The 20705-nt window shown below is 36.9% G+C and overlaps 1 protein-coding gene across 8 annotated transcripts in view; it reads left to right on the top strand.

The window, feature by feature from the left end:
- LOC105498445 (ASXL transcriptional regulator 3) overlaps positions 1–20705 on the top strand; it is a 231035-nt gene that overhangs the window by 69417 nt on the left and 140913 nt on the right. For all 8 annotated transcript variants that reach the window (XR_011616964.1, XR_011616963.1, XM_011770636.3 and 5 more), the window contains one exon: positions 14976–15097. Coding sequence is in view for 6 of the 8 variants with exons in the window: in XM_011770636.3 (XP_011768938.2) it covers positions 14976–15097 (122 nt within the window). In the remaining 2 variants the exon portion in view is untranslated. The remainder of the gene's footprint in view (positions 1–14975; positions 15098–20705) is intronic.

Here is a 20705-nt window from a genome sequence, read left to right as displayed (position 1 = left end):
CATGTGAACTTATTTTTATCTTCCTCAAGACAATTATATTGTGATTCTTTTGGTGTACATAATTCTGCACTGCAATTTTGGCAAATCTTTGTCCCACAATAGCTGCAGTGCTTTCTTCTACTGTACCCACTGGTTCCACAAAGGGACCCAGATCATGATTTGAGAGAAAACTGTGTAATTAAAGTCTCTGTCGGTAGACTCATAGGAATCAGTAAATTACCTTTAAACAAACAAACCTTAAAGGATGTTTGCAGAAATATCGTATTTCAGTAATAACCCAAAGTCATTCATTTTATTAATGGCCATGGAGTCCCTTTGTTTGTCCTCTGCATGCTCACTGAATGCTCTTGCTATTTAAACTTGTGTGCTGATAGACCCTGTAAGACTGATACTGCTTCAGTTCCTTTCTGATCTGTAGCAAAGCTTGTGAATTTAATATAGGAAAAACACAGCTTATTGTCCTAAGGAAATTACAAGAATGGCTGCAGACTGCTTTATGGATGTTTTACTTTTCATCTGACTTGTTGTCCCTATTCCCAGGCTTTTTGAGCATCCCCCCAATTGTTGTGGTAATGGTGTGAACCTTGGCTGGTCCTTGTGATTAGAGAGGGGAAAAGGCAGAGAATCACAGTAATTTCTGGCTTTCAAAAAGGGGAGGTGAGTGGGGCATACTTTTCCCTTTCAGGAGGGTGAAGGAGAATCTTATTACAGTTGCTCCTAGTGTGGCGCTCGTGCCTGGGTGAGTGCTTGTGTGCTCTCTCAACATATATACGGAGCTTCTTTCACGTGCCAAGTACTATTCTTGACATTGCAGTTACAGTGGTGAAAAACAAAAGCAAATCTCTCATGAAGCTTATTTTCTTTGAGAGAGAGAAAATAAGCAAAATCAATATCTAAAATGTATAGCTTATTCAGTGGTGACAAGTGATACAGGGCAAAATAAGGGAGTGGGGGAGGAGGGGAGAGGGTTACATTTTGGAAACACCTGAGGAGCATGAGAGAACAGGCGTTCAGGGGAGAGAACTCCAGGTAGAGGGAACAGCAATACAAAGGCATTGAGGCAGGAGACTGTCTGAAATATTCCAGAGACAGCAAGAGGCTGGTGTGGCTGTGAGGCCAAAATGAACAAGGGAGAGTATGGTAAGAAACAAAGCCAGGGAAGTTATGGGGGCCAAGTTATATGGTGCCTTGATGCTGGCTTTTGTTTTGAGTGAGAAATTAAGCCATTGTAGAGTTTTGAGCTAGAAAGGCAATGGCCACATGTAGGTTTTAGCAGGATCACTAACTATGAAAAAGATACGAGAACAAGGAAGAAAACAAGGATACCCATTAGAAAGCTATTGTCATAATCTAGAGGAGAGGTGTTGTTGATTTGAAGGCAGGTAGTAGCAGTGGATGAGATGAAAAGTGATTGGATTCTGGTAGATCCGACAGAAGCTGCTGACAGATAAATGTGAGTGTGAGATAGAGAAAGGAGTTGGGGATGACTCCAGAGTTTGAGTATGTGAGCGTGTTGAACAATAGCATTGTCCTTAGTTTAGATGGAAGAATCTTCAAGGGAACCAGTTAAGGGCAAGGGTGTTGTTGATCAGGAGCTCAGTTCTGGACATGAGATTATTTTTCAATATCTAGATGGATGTCGTAAGTAACTGATTTTATCTGTCTGAAATTTATGGGAAAGATCCTTGTTGGAGATACTGATTTGGAAGTGGCCAGTTTATAGATGGTAGTTAAAGACGGGAAACTGGATGACATTACCAAGGAACTGAAGGTAAATAGAAAAGAAAAAAGGCCCAAAGACTGAGCTCAGGGGCACTTGAATTTTAAGAGCTTGGAGAGAGTGTAGAAAACAGTGAGACTGAAGGTAAATGGACACGGTAAGATTTTCTGTCCTGGAAACCGAATGAAGAAAGTATTTCTGAGGGTGAAGCGACTCAAATGTGTCAATGCTTTTGATAATGTGAATTCATGATGAAGATTAGGAAATTACCACTGGATTTACCTTTATGAGGGTATTGATGAACTTGACAATGGTAATTTTTTGTGGAATCGTAAGACCATAGCTTGAATAAAGTGGGTTCAAGAGAATGGGAGGAGATAAATTAGAGACCACAAGTGTAGACAATTCTTTCAAGGAATTTTGAGGTCAAGGGAAGGAATGGAATGGGAAAATGACTGGAAAGGAAAGGATCAAGAGACAGTTTAAAAAATGGGAAATGGTTATTAGAAAATTATTCACTAATGGGAATATTTCAGTTGAGGAAAATTGATAATGTGGCAGGGGTGTTCTGTTGTCATGCCTTGCTTAGATGAGGGAGAATGGGACCTATTCAGCAAATGGAAAGATTGGTCTTAGCAAGAGATGTAGACAGGTGCTCTAAAGGAGGCAGTAGGAAAAGCGAGGGTATTTCAGTAGAAGTGAAGGTGGGCGAGTACATGTGGAAGGGGCTTGTAGAAGTGTGCTGCTGTGTGTGTTATTTTTCTCAGTGAAATAGAAAACAAGTCCATCAGTTAAGGGTGAGAATAGGGGAGGTAGTTTTGTAGACTTAAGGAGAAGATACAAAATATTTGTCTGAGAGAGTCTGACAGCATTAAGGACATTCTTAAGGTTATTCATCCTGAATTTACTAAGAGACCAGCCTACATGGTTGTCCATTTTTCTCCAGTCATGTTCAGGACCACTCTACAAGCGCAGAGGAGGTGTATAGTGACTGACCCTGGGGTTTTGCCAAATGTGATGATGAAGCAAGCAAGAAAGAAAGGAGTTAAGGGTATATGAAGTGGAGTAATGAAGGCAAATGTCCATAGAATTTTTTTTTTTTTTTTTTTTTTTTTTTTTTTTTTTTGAGACAGTCTCGCTCTGTCGCCCAGGCTGGAGTGCAGTGGCCGGATCTCAGCTCACTGCAAGCTCCGCCTCCCGGGTTTACGCCATTCTCCTGTCTCACCCTCCTGAGTAGCTGGGACTACAGGCGTCTGCCACCTCGCACGGCTAGATTTTTGTGTTTTTTTAGTAGACATGGGGTTTCACCGTGTTAGTCAGGATGGTCTCGATCTCCTGATCTCGTGATCCGCCTGTCTCGGCCTCCCAAAGTGCTGGGATTACAGGCTTGAGCCACCACGCCCGGCCGTCCATAGAATTTAAGCCGATGTGGAGGTGACTGAAGGATAGTGTGAAGAAGGAAGTCTCATTGGTGTGAAAAGGTTGTCTGATTTGGTGTGCTAAAGGAAATGAGTTGGAAGTGTAAGTGATGTGAGAGTAGAATGCATGGATTGAATTTAGGATACTATTATGGGATGTATTTTCTGAGCTGATAAGAAAGAAGGGGGTTAGGTTTCAGGCTATCAAGAGTGTGTAGGCCATGTGTGCACTCAAGAGTTGCCTGGATGAGGTGGCATCAGTGGTTGAAATTCAGCACCCCTCCATTTGCCCAGCCTAGTGCTGTGGGATGGGACTGGGTCCACCTGGAAAAAAGATTGCCTTTTCCTTTTTGCACAAAGATGTTTTAAAGGCTGGTGGTGACCCTTGCATAAGATATTAGAGAATCATCAGCATGGATATTGAAACAAACAATTATAGTAGAACTAACATTGACAGGATGTCATATTAGCAGCTAACATATTCAAAAAATGAAAAATAATCAAGAATTGGCAGATAAGTACAGTAGGTTGAATAGTTAGTAATATAGTCTGATGACATGAGATACAATGCTGGGGGCATCATAGGAACCAGGGAGGGAGAATGTTTTGGAGGGAACAGTGAGGGGAATATAGGTCACTTATTCTATTTCTAGGCCCAGTGGTACAAGAGGTGTAGAAAAGAAAAAGGCTACCACCTGAGAGCATTCCAGAGGAGCCAGTGTCCTGGCTGGGAAGACAGCCAGATTTTATATATTAAGAAGTAGAGGGAGTTTTCAGAGAAAATATGGAGGCTGCAGGAGATTTTGATAATGACTAATCCTAAATTCCAGAGAAACCATGGGAGTTTAGTAGCTGAGAAAGGGTGACAGATAGCATGAAAGCACTCGGCCAATAGTGAAGCCAAAGCAGGGATAAGCAAACTTCCCTCATGTAAAATGTGAGTAGGCGCTTCACCAAATAACACATACCCAAACATTTCCAGCTAATGTGACACAAATTAGATTTCCTGACCTCTTCTTTGAAGTTGCATTCAGGAAATAACTTTGGGAAATCACTGAAAGAATAGTAAATAGCTTATTTCCTTGAGTATTCCTTGACTTGCTCACTTTTGCATCTTACTGCAAACCACAATTGCATCTCCATGTAAGTACCCTGTACCTCTGGGTATAGCTTATTAATCTAGCCTCAGGACACATTTTCAAACCTAGATATTGAAAATGTATTGAGTACTTTTATTTTTACCTGTGAGGGAACAAACTTAGATTAAATGTGCCATCCAAATTGCAAGCCCAGGTGTGACACCAAAGGCCAGGCTCTCCTTACTCTGATACCTTGCCTGGAACCACAGGGAACGCTTACTAGCCAGTCATCACTGGTACAGTTTGCCTTTCCAACGTTAGTACACATCTATTATGATCCTAAAATTAAGACATTGACAAAGAGGAACCCCTGGCTTATCCCAATAAAGTAGTGGCATACCACATGCTTTCTTGATTTCTTGCAATTCAGTGATAAATGTCAGGAAACTCTGCTTTAGGTGATTTCCTTGCTTACTCTGTTTCTAATATATATTTGAACCAAAAGTTAGAATGAATATACTTTCCACACTTCCCTACAGCTGTACAAATAAACTTTGAAAATGTGATCAGAGAGAGGAGGTCGGGTATATGAGTAGATGTGTGTGTGAGGGAGCAAGAGAGAGGGGTGTGGGAGGGAAAAGTAGGGAAGGAGGGAGAAAGGGAGTGGGGGATGACTACATCATCTGTTTTGCTATTTTGTTCATCTTTCCTTCTTATATTCATCCTTTGGGATGAAAGACTGGGGAGTATTGAGAAGAATATTAACCATCAATTTGTAACATACCCTTGATGCGTTGAAAGAATAAGCCTCTGCTACCATAGTGTTATATCAGATTGACAACTATTTATTGGCACTTGCTGTACCATTTAGGGGATAAGCATAGAAGTATTTGAGAAGAAAGTATTTTGTAAAAACTGATAAGAAAGAAATTTTAGCAGTTCGATTCCAGTCATTAACACTTGAGTCCTTAGGCAGAATTAAGATAATGATTATAATACTTTAGTCCTCTTCTTGGAATCAACTGGGCAGGGAAATATTCCTTTAAAATGGGAGATGTGTTGCCAAGGTACTTTGTTACAAGGTTTTGTTGCAAAATTTTACAATGTAGGAAAAGTGGTATATTATTAATTGTGGAATTTACAAGACAGAGAACTATGTTTATGTGTTTCTTTGACTTCTGAATAGTCTCTCAAGTTAATAAGAATTAGACTTGAGAATGTAAACTGTTGACATTTTAAAAGCTAAACTTTAGAGATCAGAGAGTGATTTAGGTGAATTACTCGATATATCTGTGTTGACAACCCATGACCATTTATGCCTGTATAAGTATAAATCTGTGTCACCCAAATAAAATATTATAAATTTTATGGTCTATTTTAGTCAGAAATTTATGGGTATGTTTGTGTCTGAGTTGTTTTCTGAGCATAATACATTGATATATCATGAGTTTCCTAACACATATTAAGTTGACCCACAATGTGTTGCTGGTCTGCAGAATTCATACATATTTTATGTGAAATGATACCATCAATAGGCAGTCTTCACCCTCTTCATCCTCTATAAATTGTTATTAACAATTTATTAAGTTTCTTTTTTTGTGGCCCTAATATAGTTCACGCTTAAAATCAACAGTAACCATCCTATATATTTCTTTTTAAATGAGGAAACTAGAGATTGTACACATTTCATTCACAGAGATCAAAAAAGGTTCTGCTTGCTCTTAACCCTAATGACTTTCAGGGAGGAAGCAGCACTCTAGCAAGAGAATTAGTATTTTAAAAGTCTCTGTTGGGGGGAAAAAGAAAAAAAAAAAAAGAATCTTATGTTTTAGACTTTAAATCCCAGGGCAAATAATGATTCCAACATTTGAAGAATTTTATGGAGTCCTTTTTCATTATTCTTTATGGCCAGTTTTATAAGTAGGTTTCTGATTGTGTGATTCTTGGCAGAGTTGTGTTAACTTAATGAAACGTTACTCAGCTCACTCTTTGTTTTCATTGGCTCAGAGGCTACAGTTTGAGGGGTCTTTTATCAAAAGTGAAAAGTGTGTTAAGGAGGCCTGAAGTGTGAATATAATCTCAATTGAGACATCAGTTACATGCAGATGAGAAGCTTCATGGAGAAATTGGGGCATACATTAAAAAGGTCCAGACACCCTGGGGAGTAGTCACACTGACAGCTCATGAAGCGGTTTTATACAAGACTACAAAAAAGGAAAATGAGGGTGACCGTGGAGTTGTGCAGGGAGTGTTTTGAGTAACTTTGGAAGATGTTGCTCACCTACTCAGTGTCGGTTGGTATTCCTGGTCTCGTTTTGCTGGAGGTTTTACAGTAACTTGCCTGTGAATGCTCCAGTGTAGTTTTACATTGGATGGTGTGTGTCTGCATCTTTGTGTTCAGGAGGTTGGGGGTAGGAGAGCGCCAACAGGCTTCTACATGATCGTGGAGAAAGGTAACACAGCGTAACCAGCTACCCGGCAGCCATTCCTAAGAATCTTGCAGGTGACAGGAAGGATATTCCTTCTATGCCTGAACCAGTTCCCCTAATTTTGGGGGGTTAAGCTAATTTGTCTTTCATTCAACAGCTCTGTATTTTAGGCAACAGCTTTGTTAGCTCATGGAGACACCTGCTCTACATTGGTGGTCTACAGAAACTTAAGTATGTGAAAATTATGTTGTTTTAGTTACACATTGAAGAAAACACAGAGGAAAGCGAATAATCTTCAGAGTCAGAAATGACCACTGGCAGGATATAGAACTTCCACTGCCCCCTCTTTCTCCTCCTTTCTTTTATCCCAGCCCCCAGATTATACATTTCACAAGAAGCATGAGGAACTTCAAAAGATCCTGAAGCCCTAGTTCCTCTCTCCTACCAGTGTTTTTCTTAAACCAGTCAATTGAAGTAGACAATGTTCTACTAGTATATGATCAGGTAGATAGAAATCACACAGTCACCTTTATACTTCTCCCTGTGTTCTTGATAACTTTTATAGAGAAGAATTTATTCTTTATGTTGAAATCTTTTATGCTTTTAATTAAACTAATTTCCTTCTTTTTTATTTTTTCTGTGCTCTGATGATAAACAGATGGTCACCCCTTCATCTTAACTTCTCTAAACGACTTATCCCAACTCTTTCAAACATTATTTACAGATACTTTTCATTTCTTTTATCTTTTAGAGACCTCTTTTTCTTACGTATTTCCTCTTGAACTGTGAACTTCATTCTTGTCTAAATGGATTTTGGTCAGTTTTAACAGTCCAGAGTCATAGAGGAAAAAGTTTTCTTTTTAAGTGCGACAAAGTGACCCATTTAAGCATACTTTCACCTCTCTTCTTGAATTGTGAGAGAAATATTTCATAATATACAGATCGAGAACAGAATATGATCTCAAAACAACAAACTCCTCAAATAAAAACAGAATTGAAGGTATTCCCTCAATTATCCATCTTAACTAGCCAATACTCTGTTTGATTTATATAATCTGTCACTGTACATATGAACAAAACACTCATGTTCTTTAAAAAAAGTACTTTTTCATTGATGCCAGATAATTCACTCTCACTTTTCTTTACAGTTATATTGTATAAACATTTCTCAAACTGCCTTCTGGATAGCTAACCTGATTCCCCTTTATCGTACATTGGAGTTCATAGTTTATATGGTGAAGTATGAAGTAATTAGTAGTGATGCCCATGAATGAAACACTTAACCTTAACCTGTACCAACCTTTTGCTGATCTCCTTCCTGTCCACTTTTTTCTGTTTCTCATTTTCTAGGCTGATTGCTTTATTTCTCTGCAGATGTTTCAGAAACCTGATGCAGTGTGGAAGATCACAGGGGTTATACCAGTATAAAATAAGTAGCCTCTGATGTTATTTTTCCCACACAAACAGCATATAGTATTATTAATCTCCATTACCCTGTGAGCAAAATCCTTGTTGGTTCTATGGTAGGAGGAGGTTAGGTGGCTAAAGACTGATAACTACAATATATGCTTTTCCTACTAAATGTATTTATTTTTTGGTTTGAGTTTTCTCTCTTCTGTGTTTAAGGAGATATTTTTATGAATATCCAGAGATAACAGTATAATTAAATTGGCCTGGCTGGTAAATTGAGTGCTTGTAGAAGAGATTCTTATAGCTACATCTTTAGTGTATACAATGGTCTTCCTAGTTACCTTTGGAGCTTCAGTGTTCTAATCAAAATGTTTGTGAACCATTTGTAGCCATTGTAATGAGATGGTGGCATATCCATTTCTGTGGCAGGTGAATGGCATTTGCACCATATGATATCAGCCACCCAAATCACTAAAGTCTCTGGCATGATGACATTTTGCAGCAGCATGTTCTCACTGATATATAGTTGGTATAATTATTATCTGGTTCAACATTCCTCTTGGTTTATTTTGCTCTTTTTTTCTGAAAATCTCTTCTGAAGAAGAGGCTTCATTGGGCTAATGAAGTAGGTTATAAAATATAGTAATCATTCCAGTTATATTAGGTATATTTCATTATAGAAGATATTCTAAATATTATCAAGAGCATCAGTGCTTATAATTTTTAGACTCCTGTCCTCTGAAAGGGTCTTAGGAAAAAGTTGCTGTTCCCATTATTTTATTGCTAGTATTACTAGCAATTTATTAATCTATTTAATTACTAACTTTTCTTGGCAACTTATATCCTTTGGATTTTCTTTTAATGTAACAAGGAAATTTGCTTAAACCCAAATACCTATACCTGTATTGAAACAAATGTTTTTAGAAAAGGCAATTCTGCGTAGGCCGAATGCAAAAAGGATTTTAAAAATGGAGTTCAGGAATGATTTAATTGGAGTCAGATAGTTTTCCCTGTTCAAGTCTTTTTAACAATTTGTAGCATGTATTTTCTGGCTGTATATATCCGAAATATATGATTTACACAATTTCAAATGTAAATACTGTACATAAAACAAAGCATAACCCAAGCATAAACTTTTGTGATTGTTTGCCATTTGGGGATATTTCTGAATTGTCTGCTTGTTGATCTTTCAAAACAAATTTGTTATTGTTTAGTTTTCATCCGTAGTTTTCCTCAGGTAGAATTAATGGTCTGTTGTTCATTGAAAACAGTTTTTAAAAATTCTTATGGCCTCCAACTCAGGTATTGGATCTTTTTCACTGTTTTTTCCCCCAGCATCTTATACAGTGATTGGCATGAGGGAAAGTACTCAATAAGAGTTGTGCAATTGAATGAATGATTAATCAATAAACCAATAAACTTCCTCTAAGACCCAGCCCTCTGTTCAGATTTTATTGATTTCTAACAGTGTACCCACAGTGTTATTCCTAATATACTATGTATCCTTTGAGTTAAATTTTTTATTCATTTAAGTTTTTTTTAAGCCTATAGTGTATGTCAAGATCATTCATACAGAAAACTGTTGTGATTTGAGAACATCTAGTCTGATTATTCACAAGAATGAAAGAGAGTGTTTGGAAAGAGAACTTACAGAAATGAAATTGGTAAAAGACTGCTCCCCTCCTTGTCTTTATTAGGTCTTTGAGCACCAGTTTCCTCAGATAGCCTGTTACTTATTGGGTGGCTCAGTGGGACAGAGAGCAATTAATAGTACACAATACCTATTTTGCAGCGACTATATAATGTACAGATCCTGGTCTGTGTTGTGGTTCTGCACCCACACAGCTTCTGCCATTTTATGTAAGCATTGTGATTTCTAATTTTGACTTTAAATTTTATTTTTATTTCCCCATGCAAAAGCACAAAACTGTGACTTTACTCGTTAAATAAGGCAATGAGTAAAGATGGCAAAGAGAAATCTATCTATAATTAGTGGCAGGTCGTGCAACTTCCTACTGTCTTTCATAGGAAATTCTGTCATTTGGCTTTCATATTATCCCTAATTGACTGTAGAATAATTTGGGAAAATAATTTAAGAAGGCTTCTATTTTCAAGTTTACAACAATTCATTTTATATGTACTTTTTCATAAAGAAGAGCTCTGCTGACCTCCACTTTCATGAATTATTTTTAAAAATCATAGTTGAAAGTTAACTTCAAAAATACTCTAAACAAAATTTTTGAATTTGATATTTTAAAATTTGATTTTTAAAAAATTCAGTGAACACTAATAGATCGACTGCTCTGTGCCCATCTTTGCATATAAATCCCTGAGTTTCTGAGCCTGTGGCTGCTGAGGCAGACAACAGCACCAGCATTGCAGGGACTGTCATGAATTCGTACACTAAATTCCAAGACAGCATGGCTAGGGGAGGAGCAAGTCTACCTCAGAAGCTGGGATAGTCAGAGAAGCTTTGGGGGAAGCTGTTTAGAATTTGGACTGCCAAGATGAGTTTGCCAGGCAGAGTGCTGGGAAAGGATATTTGGAGAAGGGACAATCAGACCAAGTACAACAAACACAGCAAGTAGATGTGTTCAGAAGACACTGAAGAGTCTCCAGATTGGCTGGATTATAGAGGGTGAGAATCGGGAGGTAGGCAGGATGTGAGACAAGAGAGACATATCAAGTTTGCCTTCTGATTGCTCCTGTATATCCTGGGTTGTAGGTCACAGTTACAATTGTGGGTGTCCTCTTGTACATCTGTCAGTGGATTAGTACTTACATTAGGAGGGAATACCAGCCATATCCCCTCCCTAGCTTGCAGCTTTAAAATAGGAACTCTAATCTACATTTTCTAGTTCAATAGTATTTTCAAATTGAATGGTAAATTAAAAGGAGAGAGAGACAACTTGGAGACACTGAAGCCCGCAGGTTTGCTGGAGCAGTTACCACTTCTGTAGCCTTCAAGGCTGTCTCATGGTTACCTATAATCTCCCACCTCCTTTTGCTCCCAGGTCTTCTAAATAGAGTATTATGAGGGAGGGTTTGGGGAGTAAGAGTGGAGGTATTGAGAGGCAAATTTAAAATCAGCAGATTAGCTTTTAACTATCCTTTTGGCTTGCCTGTTTTTGGTAGGCAAGCAAAATGTAGACAGAAATAGTATTTTTATACCTTTTAAAAAATGTGGAATGATAAAAATTCTTGGGAGAACTAGTCTCATTTTGTTTCCTCATCTTCAATTTGAAAAGGACAGACTGTATTGTGGGATTTCAAGGTATAAGGTCCTGGCATTAGTTTTGTGATCATGCCAGTACACAGTTAGAAAAGATAGCTCCTGTTCTGTTCTCAATGCCAAGAAGATATCACTTTCTAAACTGCATGTCAGTGTTTGATATTTATTGGATAAAACATCTGTCCTAATTCTTCAGTTTCCTGGCTCCTGTTGTAATTTTACATGCAAGGGATTTTCCCTGATCCTTTCTTTAACATTAGTTTTCCTTTGGCTTGTATTTCAGAGGCCAAAGTCAGTCTGTTAGATAAATATTCAGGCAACTGTTTAAAATGAGTCCTTCATTATTTATTTATCACATCTATTATTAAGAAAGCTGCAAGAATAAGTAGAAGTGAAAACCTTGCATTTTGTCAGAATATGAATCTGCATGAACCTGCACAGGCCAGCTGCACTCAGTGAATTAGTGTTTTTAGATTCAGCTATTTTCATGTCATATGCATGGAAAACGAATGAATAAAGCAACTTAAATGTCCATGAAAAAAGGTCCATATTTGTCAGTAATTTAAAAATGTATACGAGCACACTGAGTGAAGCCTATGTGTGAATTGCAAATATGTCCCACCCATTTTTTCTTTCCTGATTTTTTTTTCTTAAAAATAAATTATTCAACCCAAAGGAACAATCACATATTTTTTTTTTCTGTTACATTTTGCTTTTCTTTAAGGTTCTATAGTTATTGTGTCAATAAATAATTAGGGAAGTAAATAATTAGGGAAATATGCTTTGATCTGGAGAAATAACGTCAGGAACAACTTCCAGAAAGAGGGATTAGGGAGAAAATTGACTACCTCAGACAGGTATTCTTGAGGTTTTTCTTGGGTCTAGAATGGAGTGTAAGATAAAGCAGTGAGTTAAGGAAAATGAATCATTTTTAGAACAAACTGCATGGTATTCCTTAATGCAGTTTCAACTGTTGTCCTGCCCTCCGTCTGAAGTTCTGGGCTCTAAGTTGAATAGAATCTTTCTTTTGGATACAACATATATAAATAGATGTCAATCACTATCAACATAGTGCCATAATGAATTTAACCAAAATGATGCAGTGTATATGCTGATACTGAAATAGGTATCCCAATTATCTGATGGTTTCTTAGGTCAGAAATAGAGCAACTGGTGAGCTATATAACAGTTACCCTCAGGAAGGACAGATGATTGCATATTGCTTATTTTCTTATTCAGAAAATAAGAGGGATGCGAGGCCTCAGTTACATGTACACTGGGTCAGAATTTGTTATTGTTTAATCCTGCTGGAAGTGAAGTTTACCTTTGAAAGACATGGGAATAATAGCATTTTCTAAACAAATTGGAAGTGTATTTAGACGCCCAGTATGCAGAAGCTTTCTCATATTTTCCCTAAGTTCCTTAATATCTCTGGACTGCATTTAGTTCTCCTTTAAACGAACTAACCTGTAAGTTTCCAGTTTTCTGGGTATAAATGCCATTATAAGAATGTGAAAGTAATAAAACATATTCACTAATGCACATTTTACATTTGGCTGGGCGTACATGAGATCTGTTCATTTGGGATCATATATTCTATCTGCCATCTCTCTGTCACCTCCTCAGTTGGTCACATTTCATAGACTTCAGAACATTGAAAAGACTACCTGTGTTATCAGTAAATACTATAAATTTATGTTTAGACTATAAACTGATGATTATTTATATTTCTTGATAAATAATAAGCTTTGGCAAGGTGTTACAAATTATGCTAGTCATTATTTTAAGGAGAGAAGCCTAGGAACCATAGTTTATGTGATCAGTGTAATAAACTGTTTCATAACTAGAACATTTAGACCGTCTTAAGGAAAAAAATCATATTAAGCGAAAAAGTCATCTGATCTTTAATTCAGTGACTTTTCTCACTATATTCATCCGCAAATCTTTTTGCTACTTCAACCATAGTACTTCCTAGACCCGTCACTTACTCACAATTCTCAATTTTTCCTTGTCGGCGGCTGAGTGACTTGTTTCCCCCTGCCTTTGTTAACTTCTAGTTTCCGTATCATGCAACTAAATTATGCTTCTTTCGATATGATATTTTCTGTATCAGATCTTGACTTTTGAAACCAAATATTGTAAGTGGAAAAATCATAGGTTCTGAAGCTAGACTAAGTTGGCCTTGAATCCCATCTCTGCAGTTTCATTGGCCCTATGACCATGGGCAAGTTATTTCACCTTTCTGAGCTCTAGTTTTCTTTCTCGAATATAGAAATATGTACCTTATTGTGTTACAAGAAAGCTGCAAGGATTAAATCAGATCACGTGCCGGAAGTGTCTGGCATTAATAACTAACAGTTATTTTAGTTTCCTAAATTTGTTCATTTGTCTGATTACTTTCTGTATTAACAAAAAATTTGATTATTTTTTTCCCAAAATTGTCTCTCACGGGCCGCATGATTATTTCTAGGCAAGGTGTGTTTGAGTCTATCACAAGCTACTTGAGTGTTCTCAAGGTGCGTATGCCTGTGCTTCCCACTTTTTGCTGCAATAATTTTTACTTCTTCACCTTCTTTTAAAACTCAGGTCAGAAACCTCTCAAGTTGCCATCACTTGTAAAGTTTTCTTGAATTAGCATTAACCCTGGTGCCCTTAAAAAGTCATGTTTTGAGCTTCTTTACAATATGTTCTCAAGTTATTTTCTTCTGACTTCCTCTTGCCTCCTGCCTTTGACATATGCCTCCATTCTGTCGCTAATCATAGTACTTCCTCATTTTGATTTTCCAAGCTCCTTCTCCCCCAGTGTATACAGAAAAGGGCCTGCATCTGTGCTCCTACTCAAACCATTTCAGTGTTAAAGTCTTTCAGTTTGAGGAGGAGTCAAATGAGGACTCAGAAGTCTCTCAGTTTGAGGAGAACTAAAGGTAGAGTTCTGGCTCGAACATGGGTTTCAGAGAGCAGACACTGCCTGTGGGCTCTGCTTGGTCACCCAAGTCAGTGAGACGTTGATTCTCCTAAAAAGCAGTCTTTTGGAAGAAAAAGTCTTCTATAGAATAGACAACATGCAAGCCTGACTCTGATAAAAATGGGCAGTTGTATTGTAGTCTGTGAGAGCACCCTTTTCCTCAAAATAATTATCCTGAGTTGGTAACAAGCATCTCAGATTTCTTTTTTCCTTACCCATGCTTTATGACTCAGCCCGTAGGAGAAAATAAACATGTCCCATAGGTCACAGATTCTATAGTAGTAAGGCTGTGAAGTAGAAGAATCATAATACCTGTGAGGCTGGGTAGATTTAAAACAATTGCATTAATTTAGATTTTTTTTTTCAGAATACTGTGCATTACCCAATCTTCATATTCAAATTCAGATAGTACCTACTGACTCCCAGCTCCTGAGGCAGATATTGTCTATTTTTTATGTCCATACAATAATTCAGTGACATAGAAATTACCATCAATTTGCGGGTAAGGACAGGAAGGCTTAAAAAGGTTAAATGGAACTGTGGCCACACAGTTATTAAATGATTCCATTTCTTCATATCTAGATACTCTTCTTTTTGCTGTGCTATTTTGCTTTATTTTAGGTATCCATTTTCAATTGGAGAAAAGCTCCAAGTGTGTAATTACAGTGGATATAAAAAAAGGAATTCAAATTAGTAATATCATTATCTCTTTCTGTTTCTAGTTTGTTCAAAGCAGGTAACTGATGAAGCATCTTCCACTCGAGATTCAAGCCTTACCAACACAGCAGTGCAAAGCAAGTTAGTGTCTTCCTTCCAGCAGCACACCAAAAAGGCTCTTAAACAGGTAAGATAGCTGCCATTTATTCTTTGTCCTTCAGTTCTGTGTACTTAAGGTAATGTTCGTTTTGCTGATCAAGTAGGTAGGAACCTAGGAATCAGAAAGCAGAATTTTCCTGAATTCAACCCCATCCATGATATTCAGTTCAATAATTTTAATCTTTGATAAAAGAAAAAAACTAGGAGAGACTTGACTGAAAATTTTAATGTAAAATAGAAGAAGGAATATGCATCCACTGAAAATACATAAAAATTTGTATTAAGATTTTGTGTGTCTATGTGTGATTTATAGTAGTAAATCTGTTGGGTTCATAAATGCATTGCATATTTAAAAAATAACATCTATGTTTTTTGTGCTTATCTGATAGTATAAAAATAAATGATAATTTATTTGTTGTTACTGAGATACATTAAGTTACAAATAGGAAAAATAGTGAGTGTTGCTTACTTATATCTGGAGTATTCATCAATGAGTGTTGTTTGGTGCTGAATGGCAGTTAAAGTTGCCATATTATTCTGCTGTCACAGAGGCAGTACGGGCCTTTGTGGCCTTGCACTGAGATGGTGCAAGGAGGGGATATTTACAAGGTTGGGCTCTGGGCACTGACATACCCTGGTTTAAATTCTTGCTACTCACTTGCTGTCTCTAGGCAAGCTACTTCTCCTCTCTGAATCTTAAATTCCTTATATAGAAAATGTGGAAAATAATAGTATCTTGCTCCTGGGATTGATCTGAGAATTAACTGAGGTAATAGGATGAAAGCACATGGTAGAGTGAGTGGCTCGTAGAAATAATAGTGACTTCTGTTATACTGGCAAATGCTAAATTGTGCAGAGAAGAAAAGGAGGAGATGTTATGGTTAGATGGAGCCATCGTATGATAACAACACAAAGAGTGTCAGTAAATGGAAGGTTCACGTATTTAGCCCTGAATTCATAGTTTCCCCTTAAGTGCTTTCCTCTTGTACATTCTATTTTGATCCTTCTATAACAACTCCCCCTTCAGCCACCCATTGATGACCTTTACCAGATCCAGGATTAGAGGTATCAGTCTAGTGATGTATTTATCACAAGGAAAAGAAAAATTATATTTTTTAAAATAGTTTTTTAAGTTCCACCAACCACTAAAGCTTCTTTTTTTTTTTTTTTTTTTTTTTTTTTTTTTTTTTTTTTTTTTTTTGAGACGGAGTCTCGCTCTGTCGCCCAGGCTGGAGTGCAGTGGCACAATCTCGGCTCACTGCAAGCTCCGCCTCCCGGGTTCACGCCATTCTCCTGCCTCAGCCTCCCGAGTAGCTGGGACTACAGGCGCCCGCCCCTGCGCCCGGCTAATTTTTTCTATTTTTAGTAGAGACGGGGTTTCACCATGGTCTCGATCTCCTGACCTTGTGATCCACCCACCTCGGCCTCCCAAAGTGCTGGGATTACAGGCGTGAGCCACCACGCCCGGCCCCACTAAAGCTTCTTAATGTGCACATCCAAACTTCTAGACTTGGAACATTTCTACCTGTCTTCTCCTGTACCTCAGACAAGAAAACACAGGAAAGAAACTTAGCATGTTTATGCTGAATTATGTCACCTTCCTATTTCATGTTATTGACACTGCAGCATTGCCATTCATTGGTTATTATATTGAAGGTAGTAGCAGTATATTTCACCCTGCATAGGTCAAGTACCCTTTGGAGAGCTTGCCACTTACTGCATTTGAAATGTTTTAGATGCCAGAGAACAAAACTGAAATCGGTGTTGAGATCCCTTTTTAATTGATGAAATAAAAAATGAATGTAGGTAGCAAAGCCTGGGCAACTCATTCAGACAGCAAATAAGATGCAGGTAATAAAATACTAACCAGAATAGAAGAAAAGATACAAAAATGGACACTTGTGGCTGTGGTATTTAAGAAACATAAATGGGATCATAAATGAAACATACTTGTGAGGTTCAGTGAATTGAAAAATGTGCACACCATGAAATCTTCCTGTATATGAATAGAAATATAAAGGTACAGCTTTCTGTATTGTTCTATATCATTAATTTGTACTTTCATCATTTTGGTTTTGTGTTATTGGAACATTTTTTTGCAATTACTAAAACATTACACAATTTTAAGGGATTTTTTTTGTTTTGTGTTTTTTGTGGAGCATATTTTCATGGGAACTGCCACTGCTTGCTTAGAGTCTAAGCTTTGTTTTAAGAATCCTGTCTTGAAAGCTTCTTAATGTCCTGAAAGAGTTATTAATTCATTTCTTAAAACTTCTATTTTATAACCTATAGCAAATTAGTAACCAGGAGAATATGGCTCAATATAGAGCAAATATGCTAATATTTGATTAATAATCAAACTTATATTGGAAACATATTTAGAAGAAAAGCTGTTCTTGCAGAATTTTGCCCAGATTCCATGTAATTGCTGAATTTCTTAAGACAGCATTGCAAAAATTGACTGAACATGCAGCATTTTAAACTGTAGCAACCTCAGCAAATCTACAGCTTTCTTTTCTTTTGGATAGCTGAATGGCTATGACCATGCAGAATTCTTTCTAAGTGTGTTATATACATATATATGTATATATTTCCATATACATGTGATCTGTGTTTGTGAATATATGTTTCACGTGTATGTATACATGCACAAATCATAATCATATGAACCTAGGGCCAGGAGAATGATCTTAAAAATAATTACATTAGCTGATAATTAACTGTTATGGTTTCTAGACCCTGTACTCTCCATTTTACATGGGATATATTATTTAATTCTCATGCAAATGCTTGGAAGTATGTACTTATATCTCCATTTTTCAAAGGAAGAAACTAAGACCCAAGTTAGGTAACTTGCCCAAGATCACCCCGCAAGCAAGTAAATCTTAGAGATGACGTTTGAATCCAGAACCGTAGTTTAGATTCTGCCCTCTTCACAAATGCTGCCTTTCAGCATATGCTATGTAATAGTATAGATGAATTTTTGATACTATCCAAGAAAATCTACATACTTGAGTTGTTATATAGCATATGGAAAGCAATACAGCATACTTATTAAAAATAGCATTTCTGAATAGAGGCTGCTTATCTTCAGTGCCAGCCCATATTGATAACACACACTCAAATATACGTCATTATTATTTTATTAGAAATATGTTGTGATTCAGTAGGACTTTAGTAGTCTATACACTAACCAGTGTAGACTCTTAGAAAGAAGTAGATTTAAACAAATTCCTAAAACCAAATAGCTTTATAATCATAAGTGGAGTTAAAAAAATAATTTAAAACAAACTGTCTTACAAAATATGCCAGGCATAATTTCTTAAGTCTGAAGGCCCCCACTTTCTACCCCTGCCTGAAGCACGTTGCTACAGAAAGTGGGCTCTTTGATGTCATAGCACTGTTGATTGCAGTGTAACTGTAAGCTGGACAATCTGGAAGCTATAATGTCCCTTGACTGTTGACATAGAATACTTTTATTGCTCCCAAATATTTGAGTCCCTTTTACTTTCTAATCCTCAAAATGTTAGTTAACATCATATGTGGGGTATAATTGCATGAATAATATAGTGTTATTTCAGTAGTTGTCTTTTTTTTTTCTGCATAAGCATATTCAGAAGCCTCTGGAGAGCAGCAGATTGCTGATTATTACCTTGTTCCCTGTCTTCTTTCTGCCTGGGTATTTTAGTTATGATCCTAAAAAGTGTGAAAAGATTAGATTCTGCATTTTAAAATATAATTCAGGAAGATTAAATTTTAGAAATTTTAAACAGCCACAAGATAATGAAAGGTTAAAGAAGGATGAGTTCTCTTACAGCAAGTGACATGGTAGTGAACATAACCTTTCTATGTTGTTTGTGTTGGTTTATTTGACTTCCTTCATTATTTATTTAGGGTAGTAGAGTTTATTCATAAAGTTGCAGATGCATTTTCTTTTTGATATTGCAAAGCAGATCTATTCTTGGTATTTTGCTTTAGCTTTATATGTTTGACCAATACTGTGAAATTCCAAAGGTTATATTACATGATAATAGTTTCTGAACATGGGCATTGACATTTATCACACTAGCGGCAATGCAAGTTGTTGGTGCCTGAAACAGCCCACTGTTTTCTATATGTATTTCTAATCATTTAACTTTTAGCATTCACAGCATGTGATGTTTTCAGATTTTCAGTGGAAGAGTTACTGCATTCAGTGCATTCTTAAGCTACATTGCTTGTGTTTTTGCGTTGTTAAAATAAAGCAGGCATTACTTGCTTAAAATTCCAAGTTAACACAAAAGCCTCTGATTTGAAGTTTTATTTTATTTTTCCATTAGGATAGGAATGAAAACGAATCCATATTTTTAGAACTATCTAACAGGCTTTCTGTCTGAAAAATCAAATGTTTATTTAAAGGGTTTTTTCCTCTCTCTCTCTTTTTGCAAGAAAGTATTGCAATATGTCACTGGAGAAAAGCATGCACAGTCAGCATCTTTTGATTTCTTTCCTTGCACTTAGAGCCAGAATTGAATTGATGTGAGTGTGATATGATCTTTACTTTTCCTAGACTGGGTTAGCTATGTTGTATGTGTTTCCTTTGAAAAGTGCGTTCATTTCCAGGGTTAAGCTTGTAAATTTCTTTCATATTAAATAATACCTGAAAGCATTAAACTTGGTAAATCCAATTATACTCCTTCTCATAACACCATCAATATTGAAATTGTACTGTGTGGTTTGGACAGTGGAACATTATACATGTGACTGGCTTGAAGGTACATTTCTTCATAGTAGACTGCATTTACACTCACCATCTGCTTGTTTATTTTGATTTTGATATTGCTTCTTTCTGGATTTGAAAGGACAGGATTTAAAGTTGTTCTACAAGATAGTCCATTAGCATTCCTCAGTACAGCTAAGGCTTGAGACAGTTGGAGGTGTCTCATTTATATCCTTCCCTAAAATGAATCTAGGCTCAAATAGACTGATTATGTAATATCTGTCAAAATAAATCACATTATAGACAGATCAACAGGGCCACCACTAGCTAATTAAGACTCTAATGTGTAATAGAAAAAGCTGCCCTTTCTAAGTTGTCACAACAGAAAATAACATCCCCTCTTTTAGGGTACCCCTGTATAGGACACAGCATCCATAACAATCTAAAGTGATCCTCTTAATCCTATTTTCTTAATCTATTCCATGAATTTATAATATTTAGGCTGTGAGATACCCAAATACAGATAATCACAAGTTAATTTGCAGATGATTTCTATTATATATGTAGCATAATGTGTAATAGGAATTTTCTTGTTTTCCTAGAATTTCAGCAAAAGCTCAAAGCTGCAGACAGTATGATACCAGTAACCCTGTTTGGAAGAGAGGTGTTAGACATAGCCGCAAAGGACTAAGAGGAGACCAGATGGTCGATTGAACAACCCCCAACAGATGTATAAAAAATAACTCAAGATTTGGGGGTGTGTGTTCTAAACCTTGTATTTTGAAGGATTATGAGATTTGTTAAATCAGAGGGCTGACCATAATGGCTCGGCTACACATTGTACAGTGGGACAAGGATGCTGACTGTGCTTGTATCCTGAGCAGGTGCTGAACAGCTAGTCAAGCATGGGGAATTTGTAAAGACCTTGCCTAGGAAA

Source organism: Macaca nemestrina, chromosome 19, assembly GCF_043159975.1.
Source record: "Macaca nemestrina isolate mMacNem1 chromosome 19, mMacNem.hap1, whole genome shotgun sequence".
NCBI lineage: Eukaryota > Metazoa > Chordata > Mammalia > Primates > Cercopithecidae > Macaca > Macaca nemestrina.
This window is presented reverse-complemented; position numbering and strand designations above follow the sequence as displayed.